Source organism: Ipomoea nil, unplaced genomic scaffold (assembly GCF_001879475.1).
Source record: "Ipomoea nil cultivar Tokyo-kokei standard unplaced genomic scaffold, Asagao_1.1 scaffold1407, whole genome shotgun sequence".
Classification (NCBI taxonomy): domain Eukaryota; kingdom Viridiplantae; phylum Streptophyta; class Magnoliopsida; order Solanales; family Convolvulaceae; genus Ipomoea; species Ipomoea nil.
Window position 1 is genome coordinate 6,155,546 of NW_017617835.1, and position 21,232 is coordinate 6,176,777.

A 21,232-nucleotide genomic window follows, 5' to 3' on the forward strand; every position below is an offset into this window, starting at 1 on the left:
TTACAAATATACCATTAGAGTTATCTAATTACAACAATATTATTATCACAATTAATAAATGATCTCCTGCGATTCTATAGAAATAATATAGTATAGTTAAACAACCAAATCATGTAAATCTTTTTATTTATTTATTTATTTTTATCGACCTTTGTTCTTGTCTTGTTATCGTGTTTCTCAACAATTACAAATAATACTAAACATTGTTTAATTGTTAAAAAGCTGAGATTATGGTATTAAACACTGTTATCTATACTACAGGATCGTCGTCACCCTAGTAACAACCATTTTGTGATTGTCCTATTTACAGCAATAAGCTGTAACGCAGTGTGGGCGTCTCCATAAACTTTGTCTCTTCTCCTTGTCGGAAAGAGGGGGGAGTAGTTACTTTCTCATTGTTGCAGAGGCTCCCTCGGTCCCAAGAAACAAAAAAACAACACCACAAACCATTACAGAAGCACAAGAAAGATTAAAGGAGAGCAGAAACAAAGTTCTATTTCAAGAGACAATTACAAGTGACTGAAAAGCAGGTGGTACATTTCTGAAGGGAGAAAGCTAGCTGCTAGCTTCACTTTCCGCCATTGTTGATCGAAGAAATGGGTCTTTCTTCTTTACTCTTGTATCTTGCTCTGCTGTTCACCGCCCTCTGCTGGGCGCCATCTGTATGTGGAAATGCTGAGCTAAGAGCTCTGATGGACTTGAAGGCGAGTATTGACCCGGAAAACGCATTGCTGAGTTCTTGGACCGTTTCAGGGGACCCGTGCGATCGTTCCTTTGAAGGAGTGGCGTGCAATGAGCAGGGTCAAGTGGCTAACATTTCGCTCCAGGGAAGAGGGCTCTCCGGGAAGCTGTCGCCGGCGGTGGGACGGCTCGAGCACTTGACGGGGCTGTACTTGCACTACAACTCCTTGTATGGGGAGATACCCCCAGAGATTGCAAACTTGACTAAGCTCAGCGATCTCTACTTGAATGTCAATAATCTTTCAGGGGAGATTCCTCTTCAACTTGGAAAAATGGCTAGCTTACAAGGTTAGTTCAAAATCTCTGTCTTTGCCATTATGAACCAAATGAACTATCTTCTAATGGTTTTGAGTAATATTTCTTAGAAAGTTCCTAGCTTTTGTGCTTATTCAAGATAGAATCATAGAAATGACTAGCATTTGTGCCTATTCAGGTGTATCATTACCCAGTAGTCCGGAATACTGATAATTTTTCCAAAAGGTTGAAACTTTTAAGAAAAAAAAATTCCAAGATATTCTTGCAATGTATCTATCTTTATGGTAAATGTTAAATCTCTTTAGAAAGATTCAAGCTTTATTGCTAACTTCATTTGACACCACCTAGTAACATTGAGGTAAACTTGTTTTTACTTTTTAGCAACATGGCTTTTGGTGTATTCTCTGATGAACTCCTACTTTGATACGCAGTTCTACAATTATGTTATAACCAGCTCACTGGAAGCATACCCACTGAGTTTGGTGATCTTGAGAAGCTGAGTGTCCTTGCCCTGCAATCTAATAATTTAACGGGTGCTATCCCTGCTAGCTTGGGCAAATTGGGATTGTTGAAGAGGCTGGACTTGAGTTTTAATGATCTCTTTGGTTCAATTCCTTCAAAACTTGCTGACATGCCTCTACTTGAAGTTCTGAATGTCCGCAACAATACACTTTCCGGCAATGTCCCTCTTGGTAGTTAGTTTTCTTTGACTGTAATGCATATCATCCCTACCATAGTTCTATTGTTTTAATTGTAGATCCAATATGGGGAAAGTCTAATTTTAATCACTTTTTATTTGAAGCTTTCAAGAGATTTGTCGATGGGTTTCAGTATGAGAACAATCCGGGATTGTGTGGAGCTGGTTTTCTATCCTTGAGAGCTTGCACTTCTTTGAATCATCCGAATCCTAACAGACCTGAGCCTTATGGAGCTGATTCAAATGGTTTCTCTACAAGAGATATTCCAGAAACTGCAAATCTGAACTTAAATTGCAGTGGCAGTCATTGCTCAACTGCATCTAAATCCTCACAGGCATCAGTTGTTGTTGGAGCGGTCATAGTTACCGTTATTGGGTCAGCTTTAGGAATTCTTGTCTTCTCGCGATATAGGCAATGGAAGCAGAAACGGGGTGGTGCACTTGATGTATCTGATAGCAGTCTGCATACTGAGCATGCCAAGAACGTAAACAAGAAGAATGGCTCACCACTCGTTAGCCTTGAATATGCAAGTGGATGGGATCCTTTGGCTGAGGGGCGGCGTTATGGTGGGGTTCCCCAGGAGGTTTTTCAAAGTTTTAGGTTCAATCTAGAAGAGGTGGAATCAGCTGCTCAGAACTTCATAGATAAGAATCTACTGGGCAAGAGCAACTTTTCAGCAACCTATAGAGGAACTCTAAGAGATGGATCAGTGGTTGCAATTAAGAGAATCACCAAAATTAGTTGCAAGTCTGAGGAGGCCGAGTTTTTGAGAGGTTTGAGCATTCTGACCTGCTTTAGACACGAAAATTTGGTCAGGTTAAGAGGATTCTGCTGTTCCAGAGGCCGGGGAGAGTGTTTTCTTGTTTATGATTATGTTCCAAATGGAAACTTATTACGCTATCTAGATGTGAAAGAGGGTGATGCTGAGGTTCTTGAATGGTCCACCAGAATCGGTATCATAAGTGGCGCTGCTAAAGGTCAGTTCTAATCCTCATTATTTTTCTCAAAAGAGTTTTAAATAAATCAGTTTATGCCAAACCCCTTAGATGCACGAAAAATGGTAATATGTTGTATATTAGTATGTTAGAAGGAGTTTACTTACATAAGCAAGTCGACTAAAAATGTGTACTTTATAAACTTCAGAAGTATATGCTTGTTTATCATTTCAGTAGTGAACATTTAAACCTGAATTTTTATGTTCCCTTTGCCCGTTTTGGATGATCCATATCGTTTATTTGGTTCACTAACGTCAGTTCACCTCTTAACCAGGAATTGAGTATTTGCACGGATGTAAGGTGAATAAACCAACTATTGTCCACCAAAATATATCTGCTGAGAACATTCAACTTGACCAGCGATTTAAACCTTTGCTTTCCAATTCGGGCCTGTACAAGCTTCTCACGAAAGATACTGTCTTCTCGGCCCTCAAGGCAAGTGCTGCCATGGGATATCTAGCTCCAGAGTACAGTACTACAGGGCGGTTCACTGAGAAAAGTGACGTTTATGCTTTTGGGGTTCTCATTTTCCAAATAATCTCTGGGAAGCGAAAGTTCAACAATTCAATGCGTACTGCAGCTGAATCTTGCAAGTTCCATGATTTTATAGATAAGAATCTTCAAGGGAGATTCTCAGAAGCTGAAGCTGCAAAGCTTGCAAAAATTGCTTGGACATGTACTCATGAATGCCCAGAGGAGCGACCATCCATGGAAACAATTGTTCGAGAACTGGGTAACCACACTAACCTTTGCTGATGCTTGCCAAGATCTCGCTGTTGCCTGAGAAACTTTCGTGTCTTCAGTTCGTGCAACAGATAGGATGCTACTAACCTCTTATTAGCACTACGCTTCTAGGATTTACTGATGTAGCTAGGAATCCTAGGATGCTGTTTCTTCCTTAGAGAACACTGTCTTGTTTCTTGATGATTTTGTAGCGTAACACCTTAACTTTAGCATTTATGTTCTTCCATTGTTTGCCCTTTCTGCTCTTCCCTTTTCCACCTGCTGCAGCTAAATGATCTCGAGCAATGAAATCATTTTAAGTATTTGAAATGAGAATGAGATAAATGATTCTTGCAGTGAAACTGGAATGTCTCAACAGAAGAGTAAATTTCTTTAATGAATTCATTTGGAGAATTGCGAACTGGATAAGCTCACTATTTACATTTGTTTAACTAAAATTCTTGTCTAAGTAGCTAAGCACCTCTAATAATTGATGCAGTTGGGAGATCTAAGCTTCTATTACTCTCCTCTGAGGGGATCTGACCCTGAAAACGTGTTCTTCGCCAGTGCATTTATCTACTTTGACAATCCAGTGACCCTTCTTCTGCATCCCGGGTCTGTTAATCTTCTTGTTCTTGGCAGCTATTCTTGTTAGCAGCAATCCTTCTCCGATAGGCAACAGGCTAATACGCAAACTGCTGCTTCTCCATGATTGCTTGCAGAACGCGTTATAGCCTAAGATCACAGTGTTGTTATACCTCACACTTCCCTGAACTGATCTGAGAATTTCTTCATGGTTTTCAAGATTGCAGTCAATGGCTAGAAAATCTGCCTCTTTATAGTGCTTTGACAGCAATTCCTGAGGATTCCCAACGATGAAATCAACATGGCCAGCGTTTGTTCCCAGAGTAAGTTTAGAACAGCACAGCTCTTCTAGCCCCGGGAGGATGCAGACAACGCGCCCTCCAGTTTGCTGAGACGCTGCTGCCAGGGCAAGCGTGATGGCATCTGCAGCACCAGCACACGCAACAACAATCAATTGCGCGTTGTTTCCAGCTGCTAACGCTGAAATAAACTCTGCACCATTTAGCTCTTTAGCGTTCTCTCCCTGCACAAGATCGAATCAAGTAAGCAACTGGACAAAATACATATCAAAACTTATATATGTTCTAGAGCCAAAAGGATTCTTGATATGATATGATATGATACTCACCATATTCATTGTTCTGATATAGGCTTTTGTGGCATTTTCAGCAGACCAGCAACTCATCTTCTCCATTCGTTGTGTTTTCTTCGCTTCCCTCTCTTAATTGATCTGTCTTCCTTTTGTGAGAACTTGAGATGATGAGTTGAGAACACTGAAGAATTCCAGCTTTTATATAGAGTAGTGGTGGCCTGGTGGGGTGTTATTTGAGACAGTACCCAACTGGATTTAGGTAAAAAAACAGATAAAAGAAACATCATGAACATGCCATGTTTAACCTTTGCTTGCTTGTCTTATTCTGCAACTTGAAATAAACTAACATGTATGTATGTACGTACTGTATGCCATGACCAGCTTCCAGGAAACTGCATTATGAAGATGCCTTCCTTCATAGTGATATAACATGGACCACTGGTCTGTAGAAATATATATAATCCGTACTTTATTAGCTGTAATGCTGTATTAGGAAGGGGCAGCTGAAACTTCCTTCATTAAGACAACACAAAGCCTATGATTTTAATACTATTTGCTTAGGAGACAAACTAGACACAAACCATGTTATTATTACCTCCTCAAAATCCTAAATTTCATAGTCATTTGACAAAAACTGTGTGCTTACAATCCCAGGTCAATGCTAGCTTTCCATGGTATTATCTCCTAAACAACGTATGAGTCACATCTGCAGAGTTTGACTCTTATTCAGGAAGACATAACCTATAAATTTTCGACCTGCTTACCATTGGAGAAAACGTGTGTACTTGGAAGCAGCTCCAGTCAAGTTGGTCAGGTTGTTAACTTGATAATCACGTACAAGGTTATAAGTTCGACTCTCAGCAGAGTGGCCTATTGGCCTAGCTAGCCGTTTTACCAACTAACCGTGGAGGAAACATCCTAGAATGACAGAAAAACAATAGAATAGTTAGATGGCTGGTCAGAAGCAGAACATGTCACAGTTTGCTGTGCTTCCGGGCAGGCATGCAGAGATCCAGATCAGATCAAGTTGTTTCCTTCTGCAAAGGTGGTGGATAAACATAGCTACAAGATGAATGAATTTCCTGTCGTTTGGTCTTTCTTCTTCCATTATTGAGGCTTCCCATTCCGGTGTAGCTAGGGAGTTAAGATCATGAATTATATATATATATATATATATTGCTCGCACACAACTGATGAGTAGGTGAGGCCATGCATTTTTCTGGCAATAAAAGAATCTTGACACGTTCTTGATGGACCCAGATCAGAGGGCCATAACAGTGACAGTTCTTGAAACTTTCTTTGTCTTCTGCTTTATAAATGCATCCCTCTTGCCCATAAAATAACACAGAAAAAAACAAAAATGCAGATTTGTGGGTGTGGACAAGTTATAGTTTAATTTGAAGAATCTGCGCGCACGTATGGGTGCAGATCAAGGCTGTTTTTTCACGTGGATAGATGAGTTGCAGCTAAGCTCATCATCAGCATGCAATGATCTATCATATCAGGCCCGCCAGGAAGACCCTAGCCTGTTCATCTATCTTAAGATCCTGTTATATTATCATAATTATAATTATTAAGTTAGTCATAGTAGAATGATTGCGTGCATGTGTGTATAGGTTCTAATCAACTAGCAGCTAGATAACAACTAGATTTGTGTTGTTCTTCATCATCATCATCATCAATTCATCATTGATCCATTAATGGTCAAATTGCTTTTAGATCCATCAAGGCTGGCTGAAGTCTATAACCACCTTATAACTCTATCTCGTCAAGGATCATAAAGAAATAAAACAGATTAGATTGTTCATAATAAATCGACTCAAACCAAGAAAGTCACTTCCACTAAGAAGTGAAAACCAAACTTGATTTCTGTAGGTTTTTTTTTCTTGTTTTTTGATCCATTGTTTAACTTCGAAAAACTTTATAAATATTCCAGAATTAAAATAAAGCTAATTGATATATATGTAGCAGCACAAGTTTTTACCCTGGCCAAACGCAGCCTTGAAATATATATATGTACAAATTCAAGAAGACTGGGAGTTAAACCCTGATCACCATAGCCATTAGCCAGTAAGCTTACTAATAAATTGCTTAACTAATAATGGCTGTTCATAACTTAATATAGGAAAATGTTGAATGGATCAAATTTGGTGTTTTGAAGCATGCATTTAGCAAGGGTTTAACCGTCTTTCCGGCCATGTGTAGAAGAAGATGATCTGACTCTGAAGACATGTTCTTCCCCGGTGCCCTCATCCACCGTCACAATCCACCGGCTCTTGCCCTTTCCGGCGGAGCCACCGCGTCTGGCTACTAATACACCTTCTCCTATAGGCAGCAAATGAGCGTTGAGTCCCTGACACCGCCGTGACGACGCCATGCAAAGCGCGTTGTACCCCAAAACCATGGCGCCGGGTTTTCCGACCCGCCGCGCCGTTTCTAGTATGGCTTCGGAATTCTTAAGGTTGCAGTCCACGACGACGCAGTCCGCTTCCCTGTATTCGTTCCTCAGTAGGGCCTCGGCGTCTCCGAGGATGAACTCCACGTGTTTTGCGTCGTCGTCGTCTTCACCCAGAGATGTTCTGCAAGAGCGGAGCTCATCGGCGGAGCTGAGAACGGAGACCACGCGGCCGCCGGTCTGTTGGGCGGCGGCCACCAGGGCTCGTGTGGTGGCTGCGGCGGTGGAGTCGGCTCCAGCTGCTGCTGCACATGCAACGAGGATCAGGCGGGCAGTGTTGCCGGCAGCCAGTGCGGAGATGAACTCTGCTACATCCGGCTGTTTTGCTCCTTTTCCCTGCACATTCATTATCAATTAGTCCGAACTGAACACGACAGAAGAACAAACATAATTAAGGATCCAAAACTATATATATATGCTAACCATTTTCATTGTTTTTAGATAAGCCTTGGTTGCGTTTTCAGCAGACCAGACACCCATCTTCTTCTCTAGCTATATGTTATCCGATCCGCTTAGCTTTGAGCCAACTACACCCTCTTCCACACGGATGCATATATAGCCTTGAATATATATATAGTATCAATCTATATATAAAAAGCCGGTCCACAATCAAGTTGATCTGACAATTAGGTTGATTTAAAGTTCAACTCCTCATAAAAGTTATTAATAGACTTTTTGATTTGAGCCGGCTACTTATGAATAACTTAATTAAACTAATTTACCTCTTTACGGACTAGCTAAGACCATGGCCTGACAATTAAGTTGATTCAAAATTTAAATCTTTGTAAAAGTTATTAATTGACATTTTTTATTTGAACCAGTTAGCTATGGATCGGACAACTTAATTAAGTTAATTATATTTACCTCTTTACTGCCTAGCTAAGACCAAAAGGTGAATTTCACCAATAATACATTTTTAGGCCGAATCTAAACTAGTGTCCGAAATTCAGCTAGCGGTTAGGGCGACCATTAATTCATGTCAAAAGTAGGTAATCATAAGGTTCCAAGTTAAATTTGTCTTCTTGTAATTTTTTGTTAACTAAAGTTACAGGGTGAATTTTATTCACGATACACATTCAGATAGGAGTTGCAAGTTTTTTCTATACAAAATTATTATATTATTAAAATACTTTAATTGATTATGCCAACATGCATGGTATTTTAATTATTATTATTATTGGTCGCACGCACTAATTTAATAAATGGGTTGCTATTTCCGAAATGTTCCGTCTTCGCTGTGATGTTTTGCAGGAGGAGGCAACCAAGAACTAAAAAAGAGTTGAGCGACGGTCGTCTTTGACGGAGTTTATAAAATAAGCAATTGGGAGACAAGAATCATGTTACACCTGACGACACGCCCATCCAAAATTTAACGTTTGTAGAGGATTAATTATGGATGCTCTAATTAATAAATCAAATTAATTAATGCCGTGGGTGTCCCAAATTTTTAATTTTGTCCTTGAATTTGGTACGTGTACGGTAATTTGGTTAGCTCCAACTTAATGAACTTTTTAATTACGATCGAATTTGTGTTTGGTAGTTGATATATATGGTTGGTAGCTAGGCCAAATTAAGAAATATATATACTAAACTATCTATGTGATCTATTTATTTGTCTGTTTCTAATTCTTAATTTTAACTATGATAAGGTGGCTCATTTCAAGAAAATCTTAATTAGTTGATGACCAACTTCATAGATAAGCCAATCAACTAAACCCAGGTGTCATCCCTTGTAGTGTTGCATTTCATGTTTTTATTCATGAGCAACAAAACATTACTTTCTTAAATCATTTGATTATAATTTTATATTTGAAGACAATACTTATCCGCGCATCGGAATACGTATACATACATATTAGTGAGTCAAATTCATTAAATGTTACGAAGTAATTTATACAAATTAAAAGAGTACATACCCCACACACATTTGGCGTGACGAAAGGTGAAAAAGAAAGAAAGATGAAGAAATACATTATATTATATTGTTAGGAACCAAAAGATATATTATTGTCGGAGGTAGACCTAATGCCAAACTACGGTACCATACGTACAATGAATAAAGACGGTAAGATCGCACATGCATGCATTGCCCCTAAAGGGACAACCTATATCCTAAGGAACAAAATTAAACATTAGTAATTTTTATTTTTATTTTTTATCCTCTAACAATGTTGGTTTCTAGCAGTAATTTGATGCTGTTCGATCTCTGTTACATTGTCAGGCAGGGAACCATGTACCAGAGAATAAAGCGAGAAAACAAGTATTAACGTTAATTACATTAACCAACAAGAAATAACATAATCTAGGATTAGTGTTTCTTAACTACATTATATTCTTTCTTGCTATATTTTCGACATACGTACACATGCATACATTGAGACCGAAGTGGGGCAAATGTTTATACATGAAAACGACAAGTGATGGCCACCTTTGACGATGATTTGCAAGCTATATATATATATATATATATATATATATGTGTGTGTAGGAACATATATACATGCATGCACCATTTTATGTATGCATGTATTTAATGGAAGTTGTGTTCAGTTTTCCCATCCTGCGGCATGGGCAACTAACTTCAATGTATGGTTCAATTCTGCCCTTACCTTTGCCATGTTCAATGTTGATATATACATGCATGGTCAGTGGTCACTACTGAGTATGTACTGATATGCCTTAAAAAGGAAAAATATATTATCATGATGCATGGAAGAAGTTAATAATATAAATGTGCATGAAATAGTCTTAGTATAACTTCAATTTTTAGATGAGATGAAATAAAGATTTCAATTTTGTTTCTTATATAAAAAAAAATGCCAAATTAACTAATTAAGATTGACCGATCAGGTGGTTGAAGAGATGGAGCATACCAAAAAATAATGAATTCGATTCTTGCTATTTCTTAATATCTTCCTGGCCGAGCCCATCACATAAGAAAATTTTGCCTATAGGGACAATTTTGCCTAGCTAGTAACACCTTTAAGTAGTGATTGCGAGTTTAAGTAATAGACCCCTAGTGTATCAACTACCTATATTATCTCACTCATTGTATATCATGGACTATGGTCCACCTTGTGAGGAGAATCATTGACATAAAATTCGTTTTTAATAAAATGACTATCCATTTGTTGCATACTGAACGTTCATTATTTGATGTACTACAAAATAATGAACATTCACTATATTAAAAATAAATATTTATCCATAATTCACATTGTAATATGGACTATGGTCTATAGTATAAATGTATAATATGTCATGTTTTCTCAAAACCTCCAAATCTTGATGGGTTGAAGTTCAGTTCTTGACTTGTTGGGCTAATGAGATCAGTCCAATGTCTTTACAACATTCCAAAATCATCACCTTGCAGAGGCCCAATCATTTCTTTGTTGCAACTTTTTAAGCTTACAATTTTTACCGCGATGAGCATGCGATTCCTCAACGATGAATATTCGTGCACGTACACATGAATCTAAATTCCCTTCCACAGTTTCAGCAAAGCACCACCATTATCAACCAATACATTTTGTTTGCAGTTTTTGTTCATTCCCAGAATGGAAAAACACTCAAGTTGGCATCATTACTCGCCACATTCATGAAAATCCACAAAATCATGATCACTTAATTCAAGAATACAAGATGATTAAGGGACCACACCTCCAGCATTACTGTTGTTCTACATGTTACATAAGCTAATGTTTAGGACCACACTACTAGATTGATTCTGGACATAGTAATACTTTCATTAGTTAGTTAAACTTAAACACAATATTAATGAGTTTTTCAAGCATATGAAAGGTATCTGCAGACAAACAACATAGGTCCTAGGAGCAGTGGTTACCCACATAAGTGGGAAATAAAGATATGAAAAAGTAACAGCAATTATAAGGAAGAATTCAAAGGTGTAAGATTCTTGTAAAAAGTACTTTTAACAGTTAAAATTTCCACTTTTTTTTCAGACATATATACTCCCTGGGCATCTTTCATTTGATTAAAGTGCATGTATTTTCCTTTGTAATATCAGTAAAGTATGTGCAGGTTGATTATCCATGGCAAAAAGAAACAATAATGGGTATTATCTTGAAGAATATTAGTCCATTCCAATAGTGTTCAACAGAAAATGATTGGAGATTATAATGAAGAACACAAAAAAGGCAGATTAGAGATGATAAGTTCAAGTCTGTTGCAATATTCCTTTCAGGTATGACAGATGACTAATGATGCATGATGTCGGCAGCCTCCGTTGCTTAAGGGTTGCTCAAACAACTGTAATCAAGGCAAGCACACCAAAAAGACATGATTCTTGGAAGAAATTGAACAAACAACATTTGGATTCAAATTAAAATTTCCTTAAAAATCGCAAACCTTTCCCTTCATTCCTGATCCTGTGATAACTGATGTAGTAGAAATCCCCTCTCAATACAGAAATCTGGTTCGTTATAGTTCCTAGGTTGGCTCATTTGATGGTATCACTGTTCTGCGAAATGCCAAAAAATGGAATCGGACCTGATAATAAGCTGAGAGAAGTTTCTGCAATAAGTCATAAGTTCAAACAAATGTGCACTTTGTTGTAATACATAAGTGATACACAAACAATTCTTTATTCTTGGAAACAAGAAAATCTGCTTTTTCATGCAATTAATCACAAAATAATTTTCCATTGAAAGTTCTTCCTAGAATACACTGCTCTCCCTGTGATATTTCCAAAACCTTGTACTAGAAGCAACAAGTGGACAAACGAAATAGAATGTAAAGAATTCTAGCCTACATATCACAATTCTAGAGTTAAAAGATTAAAGATTACACTGAGCGTGCATCAACATAGACTTCGTTGAGCATACTATCTTCACCACTAGCCATGGGAAACACTTCGGTGTCCTTATCATCTTCCTCGTTCAAGAAGGCATGCCTCTCGAGTTTTGCATGTGCTGCAAGAAATATCATTCTTTGGACTCTATCGAGCCCAACCCTGGAGTGCCCTTGTGAACAAACCCACCGCATTGAGGGAAAATTACACTTAAGCCCACATGAAGTTGCGTGAAGAAAGAGCAGCCTAACTGCAACTTTACCTAGTGACTTTAACTCTTTCAAGCAAGTCTCCCAAACGAGTCTACTGCTCTGAGGATTTGCGATCTTCATTCTCCCTGTCACTGGATCTCGCTGTTTCACCTGAACGGCCTGTGCATAGAGTGGGTCCAAGCCTTCGGACCTCCATTTCATAAGCTCCATCAATGCAATAGGAGCTTCCTCCCTTGAAACCAGGCGTGTTATGAGTTTGTCCACATCTGTTTCTTGTTCATGTGTCAGGCACTTAAACGGTGGCAAGTACTTCCCACTCGTGTCCCTTATAAGGTATAATGGATCGAGTACAAATGCAGCTGACCATGCTGGGTGATAATTTTTCTTGAACCTCCTCTCGACTATCTTCTCCACTGTCCCTTCAGCAATTCTAAATTTGACACACCAATCTTTAACTTTAACTTTCAGTGCTTCCCAGAGGGGAAGACACTGCCCAATTAATGGCCGCTCAGCCTCAACATCTTCAGCCATATCCTTGATCATCTTCATCAGTGAATGAACAGATTCCACATCATTCCAGAATCCAACATCCTGTATCAACTCCGCAACTTCTCTAGCAATAAGATTCTCAGCACACACAGTTTTATACGAATCATCGAGAACTATTAGTTGGAGTATCCGAGCATAGCTCAGCACATCCTCCAACATTCTAGAAACAGGACCAGAGTTCTTGGACAAATCACAGTGAGGTAAGGGAACTCTAATTAGCCCTGGAAGCTCAACCCCATGTGACCTAAACTTAAGGAAATGATTTCTAATTTGAGAAGTAGTATTGAATAGAGTGGCTACCTTGAAACAATTGTCAGTTACAGTTTTAAAAAGGGGAAGCTCTCTGCTAAAATCTTTAATCAAACTCATAAATCCTTGAAACAGACAAGACAAATTAACCATCCAATGATTCCGATTCTCTAAATTCTTCAATGCCTTGGCTTTATACTTATCTCCAACTATTCCTACACATCTATGAACAACATTCCCACTTATCCCTCTAATGGTTTCCCACAAAACATCCTCAGCATACTGTGATGGCAATGAACCACCCTTGTACACTGCCTTATGAAACACACAAGAGCCATTTGGAAGATTTACAGTAAACTTAATCATGCAATCATCCACGTACTGACAATTATCGTTCTTCCATCCATCCGAAGCAATTTGAAAAAACACTGCATCCCTAATTCTAGCTTCTGACTCCATTTTTGCTTGCTCAAACTTTGAATCAAGCTTTGCTCCGGCAAAGTACTTTCTTGATACTGCAGGCAAGCCAACATGGCTTAGGAAATCTTTGAACTTTGGATGCTCAAGACTGGAAAAGGAAACCGAACCACAAGATTCATAGAACCACTCAGCCAACAAATTGAAAGCTGAATCAACCTGGTCCTTGCTGAGGGCAGGGCCAGGCGAGGATTTTGGGCTTTTGAGCTTTTTAACACTATCTTCCAGCTTAGCTAACGCACCCAAATCCTCTTTCCCACCGGACAACACCAATTGGTGTTGAGTCAAGCCAGTATTAGTGACCATTGTCTGCGGATTCTGGGCACCTGAATAGCCCATTATTTCAGTAGAAACCCGCGAAGAATCAAGCACCCCAGCTGCTGCGAAGGAGCTAGAGGGAACGGGAACGGGAACGGGAACTCCAGTTTGTTTAAAGCCTCGTTTCCGATGATTCTGCGAAGAAGGCGAAGCTAAGGGAGGCAACTGAGAAACGGGCCTCGCGACTGAGCCGAAATTCGGGCAAGTTCCTCTCTTTAGATGCTCAGTAGCGGTCCGGGACGGATTTGAAGCCGAAAACGAAGCGTCACAGAGACTGCACCTGAGCTTCACGGCTTTTGGCAGGTTGGTTTCCGGGTCCCGAACCAAAATGGGCTCAAGATGAGTCCAATACCAAGCTCCTTTCCCATTTATAGCCTTGGTACGAACTGTGAGCAGCCCTTCATACCGCTTATTCACGGCCTTCGCCGCCCCGTCCTCCCCGGAAGACGAGACGTCAGCTGCTGCGTTCGCATTAATGCTAGCCATAGAAGTCGACAACCTTGAAAATTCCGAGGGAAACGTGAATATCTCAGAGAAGAATTGTGAAGAAAAGTCAGAGGCTTTTGGGTGTTTTATTGGTCCTATGTTGTTGCTGCTACTACTGTGTTTGGTGTGAGTTTGGTTTAGTTTGAGTTCAAAGTTCAAACCTCGGGTTACATTACACAGGAAAACAACAACTAACCCAGATTCGAAATGGGTTTCCGGTGTCCCCGACCACGAGCTTCCATGTCGAAATCGCCGGAAACCTGTCGGGTTACACTGATTTCGGCGATTAACTGAGCCTGAACGGAAAAAGATACAGTCTTCGAAGGAGAAAGGAAAGGGGGTGAGAGAGAAAGGTTGTTGTCTCATAGCATTGGAGTCTTATGTTAGAACTTTTTGTCGTCGAGAAATGGGAAGGGAGAAACAGCGTAGGTGGAGGGAGTAGGCCACGTGCCGATGAGGCGCGTGAGTTAAATGTACCAATGGGAGTCCTAAATTGTCAACAGCGGTGGGGCCCGGGAGGTGCGGCCAATGAGAAATTGAGATTTTTATTTGACTCTCCCGTTATAGTCAACACTGAACGCTGATTACTGTCCCGGTGACACCCAAACTATGCCATTTTAGCAACAAAATTAAGGAAGCACAATTCGCTAGTTGAGTTGATTAACTATAAGTGATTTTTTTTTTATTTAAAAAATTTTATTCATAAAAAATGGTGCATCAAAATAGTTTATTAACTATAGTAAAATTATTAATTTGGTCATGAGTTAACGAACATCTAACGACAAAATAAATTGAGGAATAAATTATTTTTTAAAAGTTGAAAGACTTAATTAATCTAAAAAATAGTCAATGATCAAATTGATAATTTCGCTATAGTCAAGAGACATTTTGATAATTAATTTTTTTTATATGTTTAGTTACTAAACCCTAAATTAATTAATACACAAATTGTTGTATTGATGTCTAGGTGATGTCATTTTTGGAAGAATTTTAAAAATTATATATATTTGGGAAGAAAAAGTCATCATTGTTGAGTGTCATTATCAGACACTGTTATTCACAAAGGAAAATATTAAACTAAGTAGTGCATTATTACAAAAAGAAAATGAAGAGAAAAAGAAGATATTGTGAATAATTACTAGTAGATTTTTGGTATGTAGTGAAAATCAGTTTGCTAATTGAAGTCTTAACCAACAGCTAATCAATCTTAAGCAAGTGTCATTAACCCACAACTGTCAGCCACTCCTTTCCCATGGTGGTAAGGTTCAATTCATAAATACATAATTTAAGCCACAATTAAGTGTCACATTGAATATTATTGTAGTATTCCCCATGTACCTATTTGATTTTGATAGCTAAATAATGTTTAGCTATTTGTTGAGGGGGTTAATCAATAGTGTGTCACGTTTGGATGGGATGATACTGGACTAGACCTTCAAGTAATCCGTCTAATAATTTCCTTTTAACATTCTGTCATTGTAAAGATCAATTTGAGTTGTCTTTAAAAAAAAAAAAAAATTGGTCACAAATTTTCTCGAAGATCAAATAACACACAAAGAATAATTATGTTTGTGTTGGTAGGACCTCAAAGGTACTTATGGTTAAGTTATGAGAGATTTGTGTAATCTCTTAAACACCACCATGAGGCTTGAGTAGTAACTTGTATTTCTTTAAAGATGAAGAACTAATCGTGTCATTTTTCTTAAAATAAATAGGATCGTACTTATGTAAATCCGTCTAACGAATTTTTATCTGTAAAACAGATCGGGTCCAGATGGAAATGTAATACTAATTAGGAATAAAGTGTCAATTACTTATGAGGGAAAGTGTAATACTTTTACATTTTGATGTATCATAAAAAGTATTACACTTTCCATTATAAGTAATGTTGGCATGTGTTTATTACTTATGAGAGAAAATGTAATACTTTTGAAGAAAAATGAAATACTTTTAAATCAAAATGTAAAAGTATTACATTTTTCTTCAAAAGTATTATACTTTCTCATATAAGTAATAAATAATTTATTTTGATTAGTATTACATTTTTCATATTGACCCGATCTCACACAAATTTTTGTCAAATAAATAATACTTTATTATTATTTTAGTAAGACTATAACCTCTAATTATAAAATAATAATATGTTAATGGAAGAATGGGAGTTAGTTTGGAGCTAGGATGTCGGCAGTTGGAAATTTGTTGGGAGATTTTGTTGATAAAAGTGAAAAAGTCGATGTAATGATTTATTAGTTAGAGACTTAGAGGCATACTCAATACCGTAAAAGGTGGAAAAAAGGAAGTGAGATTTGAGAAAATGCATAATTATGAACATGGAGATATGATGGTTATGAACCATAATTGACAATTAGCTAATTAGCTGAATTAACTAGGAAGCAAGAGTTTTAAGAGGATGGTGCATGCACCATTTTACCCAAAATTGAGGATTTATTTATTTATTTATTTATGTATATGTAGTTGTACAATATACATCATGATTCATGACACCAAGATTTTTCTTTTTAAAAAATTGCAAACACTATTAAAATTTTACAAATTTCAATTTAGAATTTTTTTTTTTTTTAAAAAAAAAAAACCATAAAAATATTGTTTTCTATACATTTATTCATGTCTAAAAAATAAAGTGTCAAATATTTTTTATCACAAACTAAATATATGAAAATTATCTACCGAGTTAATAAATATAAATTTGATCAATTCATTGAAATATCTCTTATTTTTTCTTTGAAATTTGTATATACTAAAAGTAACTAAATGAACTTGAACGTAACTTCTTGTCGCCTCATGGACAAGAAGTGGGATCTCATGTCGATGCATGTTTACTAAGAACAAAGTAGAGTAGTTGACTCATTTGTGCGGTTCTTCAACTCGTACAATTTGAATTTGAAATTTCACCCTCATTTGTGTAAAAAATTCTTCACGAGCATCGTGTAAGTTTTAATTTTTTTTTTTTTGAAAGATCTCCTACATGATTTTGTTTTTATCCTTTTGAGGAATTGAGGTTTCTTGAAAAAAATAATAAAGATTATTGTGATTTGTATTGAATGAATATATGTTAAATGTATGGGAAAAAAAATCAAGAATGTGATGCTGATAATTCAAGAAAGTGGCTAGAGATAGACATGGATGTTCAAATTTATATCATGATCATTGTATAAAATACAAATCATTAATTTAATTATATTTATGTACCACATGTTCAATGTGTATACAATGATTATTCATTTATTCCTGTGTGTGGGTAGTATGGTGGGAGGAGGGAACCAACAGAATCAAAATAATTACACTTTAATCAGTAATCTTAATTTTCAAGCTTCCATTTCATTAAAGTACGGTCCAAGTTTCCCTCCATAAAATCACAATTGAATTGGACCCCCAATTATTCATATATACAATGGAACATAAAAAATTTCAGACATCTTCAATTAGTGGCTATTGATTTTTCTCGTTACTCAAAAAAAAAAATCATACAATTTTTTATTTATAGTTGGTATCTTTTTACTGTTACACTAATTCAAAGTCACCTTGAGTCACTTGCAGAGTTTAATTGAAGTCATATATATTGGCTTGAATTCTCATCGATAGTCAAATGTAAAATAACTTATAAAACGTGGTAGAATGTGGTGTTGTACTTTGAAAATAAGAGGAAAACAACAATAGACAGCTTTCTATTCTTGACTTGTATTTTTAGAACTAACATGTCACAATGTTGTACGGCAACAAAATGCTGCAAAAGCCCCTGCAAGTGAACTTTACTCATGTACTACTGTTCAGCGTATCAAACAACAATAATTATGTGACAAGCCAAGCTGCATTCCAAATTCGTGGCAGATAAGGTTCATAAACTGGCAAGGTATGGCCATGTAGTTTTGTCTATTTGTTTCTCATGTAGCCTGAAGAAGAAAGGAGTCGAGCCAATAGCCATAATTTAAAAGAATCTTTGCAGTGCGAGAGTGGTTCATGAGGGAGTAGTTTGCGGTCCTTGGAATTCTCTCCGTATAGTCTCAAACACCATCTCGTTCCATGTATCGACTGGACCTGGCATGCACCAGTGCAGGCAGTCCTGCGGTGGAGGTCTACCATCCGGTCCTCGTTTTGTGATTTTGTTTGGGTCAAGGCTTCGGTAGGGGCCTGGGTGTCCATCGTGGCGATACCCAAACACTCGTGTGATGTCCATGAATTTCAGCTCTGACTTGTTCGTTTTCTTCTTGATTGCTCGAGAGAAGCCACTCAACTGTTTCTCGTGCATTATGTTGGTGAACCCATTCTCGGCCAATTCACTATCTTCAGCTGGCTTGACCTTCCCCGTGCACGATCCTCCCGTGTTCCACGCTCCTCCCTCGTAATGATCGGGCGAAAAGGAACGCACGATGGTGAGACCTCTGTACTTCGGGTGTGAAACCATGGCAGCGAGAGCTGTTTCAACAGATATCCCGAAAGCTTCAATGTTGTTGACTTTCATCGGTCTAGACTTGTCTGGCCACCAAAGTTGTCCCCCCACAATCTCGTCGTTTAATATGTAAACCGATTGCTTCGCAAACCAGTGACCAGAGGAGAGCACAACAACGTCGAACTGGGGAATATGTTCCATGAAGCCCTCATCTGGAACGTCAAGGTGGAGTTTGGTCACTCCTGCTGGAGCATAATCAAACGGCTCAGATGTTTGATTAACCAGCCACGAGGACCAGATTCGCACAATCATGGTCGATGTTGATTTGAAATAATAGCGTTGCATTTTCTTGTTCCCACGGTTTTTTGGAGTTTCATACTGGAAAGAAAAGGGAATCAAAAGTTACCATAAGTCCATAACGAGAAACACAGATAACATTATATCCCGAGAGAGAGAATGGTTCTTGAATCTTGATCATACCTGCCAAAGGATACACAGCATTGACTCCATCTGGTTGCGGGCAACTGAATCACCAACGTAAGCTAAAGTCTTCCCTCTCATTAACTCCAAGAATTGTTTTGGATTGAATCGAGGGAGGTCACATTGAGTTGGTTTCCACCGCCAGTTCTCATAATCTTTGTCTGGCCTTCCATTTCCCTGGCAATTCTGCATTTGTGTTATGATTGGGCAGGAGTTGTTCGTGTACAATGGTCCAGTTGAATCATAAATCCATTTCCCACTGTACAAATCACACTCTGCAACAATTTCAAAAATGAACCCGACGTTTAAAAAGACTATTTCATCTTATTGGCACAGTCATCACTATGGAAACGCAAACAAGTTCCATTCATTTATATGGCCTGAACACCAAGAACTCAATTTGTATAACAAAAGCTAAAATCAAGTTGAATATGGCGAAAGAGAGAGGGTTTAACACACCTGAATTGTTCAACTGATATGAAGGAAGAGTTGCATCCTTCTTTCCATCAAGTTGACCATCATCGACAGGCTCTTTCTCCACCGACTTTGAAGAAAACTCTCTCAATTTACTATCCTTGGCTTGAGAATCAATTCCTGTACCATTTCTGGGAGGGTCAACACACACTCCAGCATCCTCGAGGACTAAACTATTCTTTCTTGAGTTATCAACACCATAGTAATGCCCACGAACAGCAGAAGCAATAGGCCCCGAGGTAAGAAACGATGAAGCAAGAATTAAGAACACAGCAAGGCCCCCAACTGAAATCACAATGGACACTAATGTCCTCGGATAGGATCCTGTTGCACTGTCTTTAGCAGAAGCTGTAGTCATCCTATCCAAATTTAACAACTTTAGCAAACCCCTGAACGACAGAATCATATATTAACAACAATTCTAAACTAACTATCAGCTCATCTGCTCAACCTAATTGTTGTTTAAGTAGCAGAAATTGAAAACAACACATTCTTAAATCTTAACTATAAAATCACAAATATAAGGCCCCAAACAACATACAAATCAAATTCTTAACTATAAAATCATAAATATAAGTCCCAAGTTACAAACTTTCTGGTCAGTTAAAAGATATTGCTGAGAACTAGTGAACTACAGTCCCAATTAACAAACACATCCAGCATAATAATGTATTTTGTGTTTCCCTTTAGCCCGCCCAGCAACCACAACAAAAGCAACCTAGCTGAGATCTAAAAAGCTCTTACCTTTTAAGATTTGAGAACAGAACCGCCCATATAACAGATCCACTTGGAATCTTGAAATTCAGCCAAAATTTATAGTTTTGAGGCTCTGGGCAGTCCTCCAGTGTGTTGTTGAGCTTGGGAGAAGATGGAGTAAAATGCAGAGAGATAATGGTGGAAAGGGAAATCAAGAATGCATAGAATCAGAAGAACGGATACACGGCACGAGAATGTAGTAATTACTACTCAGTAGTCTGTACTTGCCGGGAATGGAATTTTTACAGATTTGCTCTTTAAACAATCAATTAAAATCCTTGTTAGGGATTAGAGAAGGGGAAGACCAGAGCCTAGAGGCAGTCAATGAATGAATGTTCAGACTGGATCCAGGTGGCAAGCGACGGTAATTAATGGATTTCGACGTTTGATCGTAACGTCATGTGATACCGCGATGTCAACCGTTTCAACGTTGTCTCATAGTTGTACGGAATATTTAATTTACACGGCGTTAAAACGCCGTTATCGTCCTAATGATGCAAGTCCAAATCAGAAATGGACTTGAAAACGACTTACTCGTATTGGTTTAAGTTTGAAAACAAACTTATAAAGAAATTGAAAATTTAAAATATGTTAAAATTAAATGAACCGGTTCTAATTCTGATTCAATCAAATCTCGCTTCATAAATTATCAATTTGAGGCCAAAATTGAATCTCAAATCATAAATTGTCAATTTGATTGACACCAGAATCGAACCATTATCACTGCTAATTCACGTATGTTTGTTTGTTTTTCTATTTAGTACATGTTTTATAATGTAGCATAATGTATCATGTTTTGGTGCAAGAGCACTGATATGTTTCGTAACGAATCTGCAAGCCGTCACCCGTTCAACTAATTGACTAAACATGTCCGGTCAAAAACTAAAGCAAAGTGGATAGGTTGGTCTAAGTTGCTATCATCTTCTATTCTTGGATTATCCAAGTTTTCGGATATTAATAAAACAAAAC

General features: G+C 37.9%; 5 protein-coding genes and 1 long non-coding RNA gene across 7 annotated transcripts; 1 reads left to right on the forward strand and 5 right to left on the reverse strand.

Moving 5' to 3' along the window:
* The first annotated feature begins 249 nt into the window (after positions 1-249).
* On the forward strand, positions 250-3,668 carry LOC109186916 (probable LRR receptor-like serine/threonine-protein kinase At5g10290). The gene is made up of 4 exons (XM_019337106.1): positions 250-1,029; positions 1,428-1,688; positions 1,799-2,671; positions 2,964-3,668. The coding sequence occupies exons 1-4, from the start codon at positions 597-599 to the stop codon at positions 3,443-3,445; spliced, it is 2,049 nt and encodes a 682-aa protein (XP_019192651.1). The 5' UTR covers positions 250-596; the 3' UTR covers positions 3,446-3,668.
* A 112-nt stretch (positions 3,669-3,780) lies between these two features.
* LOC109186917 lies at positions 3,781-4,836 on the reverse strand. Its single transcript, XM_019337107.1, has 2 exons — positions 4,626-4,836; positions 3,781-4,520 (listed from the first exon to the last, which is right to left on the reverse strand). The coding sequence occupies exons 1-2, from the start codon at positions 4,689-4,691 to the stop codon at positions 3,921-3,923; spliced, it is 666 nt and encodes a 221-aa protein (XP_019192652.1). The 5' UTR covers positions 4,692-4,836; the 3' UTR covers positions 3,781-3,920.
* Positions 4,837-6,561: 1,725 nt separating this feature from the next.
* LOC109186352 lies at positions 6,562-7,559 on the reverse strand. The gene is made up of 2 exons (XM_019336300.1): positions 7,468-7,559; positions 6,562-7,380 (listed from the first exon to the last, which is right to left on the reverse strand). Exons 1-2 carry the CDS (start codon positions 7,522-7,524, stop codon positions 6,769-6,771), a joined length of 669 nt encoding a protein of 222 aa, XP_019191845.1. The 5' UTR covers positions 7,525-7,559; the 3' UTR covers positions 6,562-6,768.
* A 3,563-nt stretch (positions 7,560-11,122) lies between these two features.
* LOC109186355 lies at positions 11,123-11,450 on the reverse strand. Its single transcript, XR_002055127.1, has 2 exons — positions 11,413-11,450; positions 11,123-11,313 (listed from the first exon to the last, which is right to left on the reverse strand). It is a non-coding gene; the product is annotated as an uncharacterized LOC109186355 (long non-coding RNA).
* Positions 11,451-11,657: 207 nt separating this feature from the next.
* On the reverse strand, positions 11,658-14,545 carry LOC109186739. The gene has a single exon (XM_019336855.1). The coding sequence runs from the start codon at positions 14,509-14,511 to the stop codon at positions 11,848-11,850; it is 2,664 nt and encodes an 887-aa protein (XP_019192400.1). The 5' UTR covers positions 14,512-14,545; the 3' UTR covers positions 11,658-11,847.
* Positions 14,546-17,725: 3,180 nt separating this feature from the next.
* On the reverse strand, positions 17,726-20,606 carry LOC109186741 (protein YLS7-like). Of its 2 annotated transcripts, none has more exons than XM_019336857.1 (4): positions 20,252-20,606; positions 19,493-19,896; positions 19,034-19,308; positions 17,726-18,931 (listed from the first exon to the last, which is right to left on the reverse strand). In XM_019336857.1, the coding sequence occupies exons 2-4, from the start codon at positions 19,863-19,865 to the stop codon at positions 18,122-18,124; spliced, it is 1,458 nt and encodes a 485-aa protein (XP_019192402.1). In that variant the 5' UTR covers positions 19,866-19,896; positions 20,252-20,606; the 3' UTR covers positions 17,726-18,121. The 2 variants fall into 2 exon arrangements, with proteins under 2 accessions (XP_019192402.1, XP_019192401.1); XM_019336856.1 differs by having other exon boundaries at positions 19,493-19,866; positions 20,252-20,605.
* Between the last annotated feature and the right edge of the window lie 626 nt (positions 20,607-21,232).